The sequence below is a fragment of the Caretta caretta genome, chromosome 12 (assembly GCF_965140235.1).
Source record: "Caretta caretta isolate rCarCar2 chromosome 12, rCarCar1.hap1, whole genome shotgun sequence".
NCBI lineage: Eukaryota > Metazoa > Chordata > Testudines > Cheloniidae > Caretta > Caretta caretta.
The window spans coordinates 1892120-1903445 of NC_134217.1; the positions used below are offsets into that span (position 1 = coordinate 1892120).

Sequence of the window (11326 nt, forward strand, 5' to 3'; positions counted from 1 at the left end):
GTGGAGCTGGAGCTAGTGCTTCAGCCCTGGGTCCCAGCAAGTCTAATGCTGGCCCTGGCAACCCCATTAAAATCAGGTCATGACCCACTTTGGAGTCCCAACCCACAGTTTGAGAACTGCTGAGCTAGAAGAAATGGGGAATTAAAGGAAGAGATCAGAAATGGAGACTGGAGGAAATAGAGAACAATGAAAGAGCAAGGGATGAAATGAGAGAATGAGGAAGGACCAGACAAGGGGAAAACCGCAGTGAATGGAGAGGAAGATGAAATGTTTAATCAGCCAGGAAGCAAACAGGTTTTTCAGGGGAGAGGACACTTCTGTTAACTATGGAACCGCCAGCTCACATCAAGGTCACACTGAGCTTGTTCAGAGGCTTAACATGGGTGTTAGCATAGTCATACCTGTCCTCTCATTAAATCTACTCATTCGCATAGTCACTGCCATACTCGGAGCTGGGGGAAACCCCAGCTTAACACACTGGTTTTCTGAGATCAACAGCATCAAAAATACTGTGCTCTGATGAGAGCAGCTCCTTGGTACTGTGGAATCTGGGGCTTGGCCTTTCACTCTGAGCAATAAACTGCAGTATATGAGAACATCAGAATAGCCACACTGGGTCAGATCAAAGATCCATCTAGCCCAGTATCCTGTCTTCAGACAAAAAGAAAAGGAGGACTTGTGGCACCTTAGAGACTAACAAATTTATTTGAGCATAAGCTTTTGTGAGCTACAGCTCACTTCATTGGATGCATGCTGTGGAAAATACAGTGGGGAGATTTATATACATAGAGAACATGAAACAATGGGTGTCACCATACACACTTTAACCAGATTTCAGAGTAACAGCCGTGTTAGCCTGTATTCGCAAAAAGAAAAGGAGTAACTTGTGGCACCTTAGAGACTAACCAATTTATTTGAGCATGAGCTTTCGTGAGCTACAGCTCATTTCATCGGATGCCATTTCCAGCTGTTGACAAGAACGTCAATGGCCCACCTTGATTATCCCTATAAAAGGTGTTCCCCCCCCCCCAGCTCTCCTGCTGGTAATAGCTCACCTTAAGTGATCACTCTGGTTAAAATGTGTATGGTAACACCCATTGTTTCATGTTCTCTGTGTATATAAAATCTCCCCACTGTATTTTCCACTGAATGCATCCGATGAAGTGAGCTGTAGCTCACAAAAGCTTATGCTCAAATAAATTTGTTAGTCTCTATGGTGCCACAAGTACTCCTTTTCTTTTTGCGAATACAGACTAACACGGCTGTTACTCTGAAACCTATCTTCAGACAGTGGCCAATGCCAGGTGCCCCAGAAGGAATGAAAAGAACAGGTACCATTAAGTGATCCATCCCATCATCCATTCCCAGCTTCTGGCAAACAAGAAGCTAGGGACACCATCCCTGTCCATCCTGGCTAATAGCCTCCAAGAACTTATCTAATTCTTTTTTGAACCCTGTTATAGTCTTGGCCTTCACAACATCCTCTGGCAAACAGTTCCACCGGTTGACTGTATGTTGTGTGAAGAAATACTTTCTTGTTTGTTTTAAACCTGCTGCCTATTAATTTTATGGTCCCTAGTAGCAGGAGCTGTTATGTCTCTGGGAATGTCTTACTGCTGTTGCTTTTAGCACATACAAAAATAAATGACCGATCCTTCTTATACTTGACGCAGCAGCACAAAAGGGAGCGGGGACCCGCTGTTGTCCATGAAGACTTGTGTGATAGGGAGGTTGTCCCCTCCTCCCACTCGGTGTATCAGGCAGGAGGCAACTTTCTTTAAATCACTACCATCCCACCATATGGGGCATATACACTAGCCATTTCAGTAGTCTTTTGTAAGGAAAGAGTGAGACCATGAGGTTTGCCATTAGTAATCCACCATGCTCTCCAAAGGCACAAAGATTTTCGGTAGCATAATTGACCATGGAATTTCCTGTGCTGAGAACTATAATGAGAGTTGCCACTAAAGGGCACTCAAGAACATCAAATTTGTCAGCCCCTTCTGGCATTTGGCCCTAGGTGCTTAGTATTCTACATTACCCTCTCTTCTTGATAGCTCCAACATGCTGGCTTACATTATTTAAAAAAAAAAAAAAAAAACTTTCTGCAGCCTCTCCCAATCCCTTCGCCATGTGGATCTGTCTCTGCTGTACATGCTTGTTCCTCTTTTGTTGCTCTTGCACAGTATAAAGCAGTCAGATTTCATTTTCTTTGGTTGAGCCTGTAATGAAGTGATACGTACTCAGTAATAGTCCTGTATACTATTACTGAGTACGTATCAATCATCTTGCCAGGAAAAAAAAATCTGAGTATTCTAATCTGAAAACAAATTCTGTTTGTCTTCTGCAGAGATTGTGGACTCGCTGATAGCCATCTACGGCAAGATAAATACAGCAAGCTAGCTGCAAGACACAAACTCAAGGCATCCCTTGAAGAAAAGAGGCAAGCGTGTTTAAGAGCAAAGCACGAGCTGCTCCATCCCTGTGTACCATGACACTCTAGCATGAAGTTTGTTACACTTTGCCAGATCTGTATACTCTGCTTTTTTTAAACAGCATCTTGACCTGCCCTCCAACTTCGAGGGTGCAACTCTGAGCCTTTAAATAATTTTGCATCAGCAATTTACTGTGGACATGGTTTATAGCACTTAAACATCTCCCTTCCTGAGCATGCTCCCAAGATTAGAAAGCCATTTTTATTTCATGTAGGGGGGACCAGCCTAGAATCCTCAAGGGAAGCTCCCTTAGTACTGTCAACAGAGTAGGGGGAGTCAAGGTAAGGCTGTGACAGCTGCAGCGCTGGCTTTAGGTTGGGGGCTAATACTGATGTGGAAACTTGAGAGAGTTTGGCAAATGGTGGTAGGCTCTGAGGTGCAGGTGCTTGTCCCTGGCACTGCAGGGGGGCTTTGTAGCTGAGGTAGGGAGCAGGTTAGGTAGGGGGGTCAGTCTGAAGGTGTTTGTTACTGGAGAGAGTTATCATATGTGATCTTCCCTTACCCTTCCCCAACAACCAAATGACTTTCTAGCCTCTCTCCCTCAAAGGACTCCTGACCTCCATCCCTTCCCCTGCAGTGCCCCTCCCTACATTAAACTTAGTATACTCATCCTCAGTGTCCTGTAGTACCTCTCCTCCCCCAAACAAGGTGAGCTTCCAGAGCACCCCAAGCTGAGGGGACCCTCCATGCTGGCTGTTACTCAGCAACCAGAAGAACCTGCCTCTCCTCTGTTGATTCCCAGCTGGAGGGAGGAGTTGGGAACCAGGAGTGGATGGGGCTGGCGGCAGGGGTGTCAGAAGGGCAGGTCAGGAAAGTCAGGTGGTTCCCACCATGTGGGAGGTGAACTTAGATTTCCCAGTAGCCAGAAACCTCCCCCCTCCCACCCCGTTCCAGGCACAGTATCCCAGCAACTTTTCCCAAAGCTTAGACAGTTGCCAGCCCCACGTGACATCTGCTTGTGGACTAGCTAGTTTCCTAAGCAGCAGAAATTTATGTGGGGCCCAGCTACTTTCGTGTTCAGCTCCAGCAAAATGCCTCCCCCTTTGTGAGGCCTGGCACGCCATAGAGTCTGTAACATTCCAAACTGTAGACTTGTAAGATGAGTCCAGCATCAGATCGTGGCATGCCCCACATTCCCCTGGCCCTCGAAGCATGCACAGTTCAATGGATAAGTATCTGGGACCCAAGTCCACCTCTGAGCCAGCACTGCAAGAGAAAGGGGAATGCAGCAGAAGCCTGCATGACCAGAGACACAGTGGATCACATGTCGGACTAGGCGTCCTTACTACTAGTATAGAATCTTCCCCTCCCTAGTAGTCCCCCACCCCAAGCTCAACTATCATCTTCCTCTTCCCGCCCCTGCTCCCTGCAAAGAGACCCTCATTGCCCCACGTTAGGAGTTGGCCTTTGCTGGATCCACTGCGACAGACACCTCTGCTCCAAAGGGGTGGAACAGTGTTTAGCCAATTATTTCCATCTTTGCCTGGTTGGACAAAACTAAATATTTGAGCCCAGGCAAGAAAAAGCAACAACATTTAATAGCTATACTATCAGCACCCCAGGTAGCTTAGGTCAATCTGCCTTTGGAAATTATAACCCCTGCGTGCTAGGAAGGTTAGGGGCAGTAGAGTTTGGGACAAAATACCCATGTGAATATAGTGAGCTGAGAAATTAGGTCATTCTTGTAAAATCAAGACACAGGCTGTCCAGTTACTCTATTCCAAATGCAGGAGGTGATCTAGGCATTTGCAAAGCGCTGTGTATGTTAATGCTGCTATTGAAATGTGTGTTTTAAATAAATGTTCTTTATTTGAGGCACTTGTAGCCACGCATCAGGCACCACCAACTGTCAGTGATGGCCAAGTCTGTCTGTTGAATTTGAAACAGAACAGCATAAAAAACAGAGGTTTTAACACAGCGGTGGCACTCCTGGGACTCTCTTGTTGTCACTATACTGCTAGGCATGATTACTCAGAACTTCATGGTGGTAACAGGGTTAAAACTCCGATGGATTTTATCCAAAAGCACTAGCTCATAACAACTGAGCTATGGGAGAATCTCTGTTAACATTATAGGGCCCATGACACAGAGAAGTTTAACTTCACACAGCCAGCAGCTCTTTACAGTATTATTTCCTTCTTTGGCCATCCCCAAAATAGTGCCAATAGTTTTGTGGTAACTCAGAGTACTGCAGCATGGACACACAGGCCAGGGCAGCAGCCATTTGGTGGAGGCAGCATGTCAGTAACAGGGCTGCTACTCTGAAACCTGTCAGTAACACTTCAGGCATTTAAGGAATACTCAAATTTAATTAATTTCCTGTGCAGGGTTATCCACAGTATAGAAGCCTCAAGGAGGTTGAGTAATTAGCAAATAAATTATTTTAAATTAATTACTTTTGCTCTCCCCTCTGTTTGTGCACTCTACTCTTCCTCAGTTAGTGTTGTTTCAGCCCAATTAAAAACAGTTCCAAACTAAAACCAATGATGCCTCCTGCTGTGACCCATGGGGAAAAAATGATTCTGGCTCTGACTGTGCAAAGGAGCTGCTGTCACAATTCCTTGGTGGGAATACTGGACTGGTGGGCACTGATAATATTTATTTATAAAGGTGCCTATCATCAGGAAATCTAAATTCAGCTCCTGCAAAGTCCTGAAAGTGTTTTCCTCGAAGCTTAGCATCAAATACATTTGTTAACCCTCCCAAACAAATTCTCTCAACTTGGGAGTCCCTTGCCAAAAATCACCTTACCCACTCTCCCAGCGGAGGCTAACCTTGCAACGGGATGGCGCCAACAGAAAAAGAGCAGAGCTGTACCTCAATTTTAAAGAGGAAAAAGTTGGCACTTTTTTATATTTGGAAAGTCCACAACTGTGTGTTACAGCCTCTCAATAAATAATAAGAGTCATTCGCTTCCACACGCTGCTTCACATCCCTAGGTCTTGAACCACTTTCAGAAGTGCGGTATGGTCCCCAGGCTGCAGCAATTTAGCGGAGAGTTTAGGGACATTTTAAACGTTCCGTTGAAACGAACGCAGCAGAACCCTTCACCCTCGTGGCCGCCAGCGGCCAAGGCACCGAGGCCCACGTTCGCGCGCGGCCGGCCACGCTGGGGGTCGGGCGGCTGCTCCGACTCGGCAGGAAACGGCGAGCACCAGCTGAGGAGCCGCAGAAGCAGAACCTGCGGAGCGACTGGGCTCCCGCTGGCCGGGCCGGCGGAGAAAAGCGGCCCGGCAAGGAAGCCACGCGCGAGCGGCCTCAGGCCCCCGCCCGCCCGACGGGGCCCCGACGGGGCGGTGGCCGGACTCGCGCCAACGGAGGCGCTGCCCCGCCGGAGGAACCCGCCCGGCCGGCAGGAGCGGGCAGCGCCAGCGCCAGCTCTGCCCGGGGTGCGGCGGCGTCACTCCCGCTTCCGGCCGCGCGGCGGACGGGCCCAGCCCCGGCTGCCTGCGGGGCCGGCTCGGCGGCGGAGCGCTGCGGGGAGGCCTCACCTCGGCCGCGCGCTGCGGCAGAGCGGGGCATGCCGGGAGCTACCGCTGCCCGCCGGCCGCGCTGCATGCTGGGAGAGGCGCTCTCGCCGGCGGCTATCTCCTGGGCCCTGCCCCCTTTCCCCCTCGGCCCTGAGGGCGGGATGAGGCTGGGGCTTCTAGCCCCTCCTCCCCGGCGCCTTTTCTACCGCCAACAACATTCGAACTTGCTCCTTTCCCCTTCTTTCTATTTGACAGGCAGTTCATTGCTCCCGTCAAAAGGGGCTTCCTGAGGCCTTGTCCCGCCTCTTCCTTTTTCCTCTGATCGACAGGCCGATCATCTAGTCACAAAGGGGCACAGGCGGAATTCTCGCCCCCACTCCAGGTGATTGACAGACTTCTGGCCAATAAAAATGGAGCGCCTGAGTTTTCTCGTCTCCCCCCCCCCCGCTAAACTGGCAGGCAATGTGTCCAATAAAAGCTGATAACGTAAGATTACACCGCCCAATAGAAATACGGGTTACGCCAGTGAGGGCGGTAGCCACCAATGAGGCCGCGGGGCGGGCTGTCGGGCGCCGGCGGGGAGATTGAGCTGGGTGGGAGGCCATGGCGCCTCTCTAGGGGCGGTTGGTAACTCGAGCCTGCCCGCTCCCGCGGCTGCAGGTGAGTGCGGCGCCCCCGGGGGCCCGGGCCTGCGCGGACGCACTGGGCCCCCGGGCTCTTTCCTGTGCTCCGGGCCGGCCTCTCCCCCTCGCAGCGCCCCCAGGCCGGCCAGTAACGTCCGCGGGCCCGTCGCCGAGCGGTGCGCGGCCCCTGGAGGCGGATCGGGCGCCCCGTACGGCGGGCCCTGCGCCTGGCCCTGCAGCCGACGATCGGGGCCCTGCGGCCCCCGGGCTCTGGGGGCCTGGGTGCGAACCGACGGTGGGGGACCGGGCGGTGGCTGCTCGCCCCCTGCTGGCTGGTGGGGTTTGAGCGGAGCCTGGGCTGTCTGTGTCTGTCCGGGCTCCTCCCCACTCTGACTCTGGGGTACAGATGTGGGGACCCGCAGGAAAGACCCCCTAAGCTTGTATTCCACCAGCGTGGGTTAAAAACTTCCCCAAGGCACGAATTCCTTTCCTTGTCCTTGGGCGGTATCGCTGCCACCACCAGCAAGTGATTTAAATAAACATTCAGGGAGGGGCCACTTGGAGCCCTATCTCCCCCCCCCTTCACCCCCTTTCCTGGGGAGGCTTGAGAATAATCTACCAACCAACAGGTTAACAAAGTGAGCACGGACCAAATCCCTGTTTTTTAGGACACTGAAAATCAGTCAGGTGACATGATCATGTGTCACTGTAAGACCTCATTCTCCATTCTTTCAGGGTTGGCCTGCCAGGAAGGTTTGGGAGTAAATAGAGCTGTTTACAACCAATTGTCCTGGTTAATGGGAGCCATCAAGATACCAAGCCATTATTAATGGCCCACACTTTGCATAGTTATAATAGGACTTTAGAGTAATACTTGATATTTCTAGTTTTGTATACAAGAATGATACATACATAGAATCATAGAATATCAGGGTTGGAAGGAACCTCGGGAGGTCATCTAGTCCAACCCCCTGCTCAAAGGAGAACCTAATCCCCAATTAAATCATTCCAGCCAGGGCTTTGTCAAGCCCGGGCTTAAAAACTTCAAAGGAAGGCGATTCCACCACCTCCCTAGGTAACGCATTCCAGTGCTTCACCACCCTCCTAATCAAAAAGGTTTTCCTAATATCCAACCTAAACCTCCCCCACTGCAACTTGAGACCATTACTACTTGTTCTGTCGTCTGCTACCACTGAGAACAGTCTAGATCCATCCTCTTTGGAACCTCGCTTCAGGTAGTTGAAGCCTGCTATCAAATACCCCCTCATTCTTCTCTTCTGCAGACCAAATAACACCAGTTCCCTCAGCCTCTCCTCATAAGTCATGTGCTTCAGCCCCCTAATCATTTTTATTGCCTTCTGCTGGACTTTTCCAATTTTTCCACATCCTTCTTATAGTGGGGGGCCCAAAACTGGACACAGTACTCCAGATGAGGCCTCACCAATGCCGAATAGAGGAGAATGATCACGTCTCTCGATCTGCTGGCAATACTCCTACAGCCCAAAATGCCTTTAGCCTTCTTGGCAACAAAGGCACATTGTTGACTCCTGTCCAGCTTCTTGTCCACCTGAGATCCTTTTCTGCAGAACTGCTGCCGAGCCATTTGATCCTTAGTCTGTAGCGGTGCATGGGATTCTTCCTTCCTAAGTGCAGGACTTTGCACTTGTCCTTGTTGAACCTCATCAGATTTCTTCTGGCCCAATCCTCTAATTTGTCTAGGTCCCTCTGTATCATATCCCTACCCTCCTGCATATCTACCACTCCTCCCAGTTTAGTGTCATCTGCAAACTTGCTGAGGGTGCAATCCACGCCATCCTCCAGATCATAAATGAAGATATTGAACAAAACCGGCCCCAAGATCGACCCCTGGGGCACTCCACTTGATACCGGCTGCCAGCTAGACATGGAGCCATTGCTCACTACCCGTTGAGTCTGACCATCTAGCCATCTTTCTATCCATTCACCTAGCCCATACTTCTTTAACTTTCTGGCAAGAGTACTGTGGGAGACCGTATCAAAAGCTTTGCTAAAGTCAAGGAATAAGATGTCCACTGCTTTCCCCTCATCCACAGAGCCAGTTATCTCATCATAGAAAGCAATTAGGTTAGTCAGGCATGACTTGCCCTTGGTGAATCCATGCTGACTGTTCCTGATCACTTTCCTCTCCTCTAAGTGCTTCAAAGTTGATTCCTTGAAAACCTGCTCCATGATTTTTCCAGGGACTGAGGTGAGACTGACTGGCCTGTTGTTCCCCGGATCCTCCTCCTTCCCGTTTTTAAAGATGGGCACTACATTAGCCTTTTTCCACTCGTCCAGGACCTTGCCCAATCGCCATGAGTTTTCAAAGATAATGGCCAATGGCTCTGCAATGATGTCTGCCAACTCTTTTAGCACCCTCTGATGCAGTGCATCTGGCCCCATGGACTTGTGCTTGTCCAGCTTTTCTAAATAGTCCCGAACCACTTCTTTCTCCACAGAGGGCTGGTCACCACCTCCGCATACTGTGCTGCCCGGTGCAGTAGTCTGGGAGCTGACCTTGTTCGTGAAGACAGAGGCAAAAAAAGCTCTGAGTACATTGGCTTTTTCCACATCCTCTGTCACTAGGTTGCCTCCCCCATTCAGTAAGAGGCCCACACTTTCCCTGACCACCTTTTTGTTGGTAACATACCTGTAGAAACCCTTCAAATAGGATGAACCCTACAAATAGGAATAACACAGTAGATTATAAGCTTGGTAATGATACCTTAAAAGAGACCATTTGCATGAAGCCTATTCCAGTTACATTATATTCACACTCATTAGCTTATTTCCATAAAACATGGAGTGCAATGTCACAGTGCCAAAGTAACTTTGTTGAAGTATTTCAGTGCTAGCTGGCTGCACTGAAATATCCATTGGACAGATGATAAACAACTGTTGGTCCTGCCTTGAGCAGGGGATTGGACTAGATGACCTCCTGAGGTCTCTTCCAACCCTAATATTCTATTTTTCTATGTGTGGTGCTCAATTCTCCCTTTCTAAAGGTAGCTAAAATTACATATCACGGTCAGTGGAAACTATAGGGAGTTTTTCCTAACGTTTGTATTCCATGTGCCTGTTCTTACATGCAGTTACTTAGCTTTAATCCATTTCTGTGATAGAAGTGACTTTTGAAGTGACATGGAGTTAGCTCTGCCAGGCCTTCTGTGTTTACATTGTACAGGCTCTTCACAACAGGTTGGTAGACTTAACTTTAAGATGAAATTCATTTCTAGGTTGATGGTCTAATCTAAAGCCATGGAATTTGTATTTTAACATAAAAAGAAGAGGAGTACTTGTGGCACCTTAGAGACTAACAGATTTATTTGAACATTTCTCTAAGGTGCCACAAGTACTCCTTTTCTTTTTGCGAATCAGACTAACACGGCTGCTACTCTGAAACTTATTTTAACATAGTAACTTTTCTGCATTGGTCAAGCTGAGAACTTCCTCTTACTGAAGAGGAGTTTAAAATATTTACGTTTTTACAACACTGAGTGTTTCAAAGTCCTATTGAGGCAGTGTTTGGATTGCATTAAAGAAAATAGCAAGTGTCATAAAGGATATGCCTGATCTAACAAGTTTTTATATTTTCCCTCTAAGACAACTTATTTAAAATATTGTTTGAATTTCACTATGGATTCCTTTATTCTAAAATGGAATCATCCGTATTATATAGCCGAAGTTATATCATATAGAAGAGGATTCCATCCTATTCCTCTACATACACTTGTATGAATTGAGACTGTTTAATTCAGTTGAATTAACTTTGAAGGTAAAAAGAACAGGAGTACTTGTGGCACCTTAGAGACTAACAAATTTATTAGAGCATAAGCTTTCATGGGCTGTAATAAATTTGTTAGTCTCTAAGGTGCCACAAGTACTCCTGTTCTTTGTGCGGATACAGACTAACACAGCTGCAACTCTGGAACCTGTCATTATTTAAAGGTAAAGTTTTTTGTTGGATAAGTTAAGGTTGCAGGAATGTATATGTAGATTTAATACATATTGCCTTTCAAGAACCTTAGTATTAAAACAGACAAGCTATAAGAAACACAGGACATGCAATGTTGCAATTCTCAAAGACCCAAACTGCCATACCTTTCTATCCTTTGTAGAAATACCAGCCTCCCATCTTCTCTCCTTTGCATGGAGAGTATCTCAAATGTGCAACATAGAGCGTTGATCTTCTAGTTCGTATGAGAGAGATTTGTGTAAAACAAAGTGTGCTATGCTGTTGCAGTGCTAATCTTTGCTTTCTCCCTGTAAGTACATTTAATTTCAGGATCCTGGGTAGCATGTATGTAGTGTGTATATGGAGAGACATTAGAGCTGCCTAATGACATGACATCTGGGATCATTGAGCCTGATCAGAGAGGTTCTGAGTACCTCCAGAAAAGTGCAGAGTGCCCTCAATATCCTGCAGAATTGGGGCTGTCATAAATATAAAGGGAAGGGTAACCACCTTCGTGTATACAGTGCTATAAAATTCCTGCTGGCAAAACCCTTTCACCTGTAAAGGGTTAAGAAACTAAGGTAACCTCGTTGGCACCTGACCCAAAATGACCAATGAGAGGACAAGATACTTTCAGATCTGGAGTGGGGGAACAAAGGGTGTCTGTCTGTCTGTGTGATGCTTTTGCCGGGAACAGATCAGGAATGCAGCCTCACAACCCCTGTTAGTAAGTAATCTAGCTAGAAATGCGTTAGATTTCCTTTT

At 47.9% G+C, this 11326-nt stretch overlaps 2 protein-coding genes across 4 annotated transcripts in view; both read left to right on the forward strand.

Moving 5' to 3' along the window:
• MLKL (mixed lineage kinase domain like pseudokinase) overlaps positions 1-4887 on the forward strand; it is a 29737-nt gene extending 24850 nt beyond the window's left edge. The window contains exon 11 of the mRNA XM_048817093.2: positions 2351-4887. Coding sequence (XP_048673050.2) covers positions 2351-2403 — 53 coding nt within the window. The 3' untranslated portion in view covers positions 2404-4887. The remainder of the gene's footprint in view (positions 1-2350) is intronic.
• A 1624-nt stretch (positions 4888-6511) lies between these two features.
• The window catches only part of RFWD3 (ring finger and WD repeat domain 3), a 64948-nt gene continuing 60133 nt past the window's right edge, over positions 6512-11326 (forward strand). The window contains exon 1 of one of the 3 annotated variants that reach the window (XM_048817086.2): positions 6512-6625. The gene's annotated coding sequence lies outside the window, so the exon portion shown is untranslated. The remainder of the gene's footprint in view (positions 6626-11326) is intronic. The other 2 variants (XM_048817091.2, XM_048817088.2) reach the window with 2 other exon arrangements.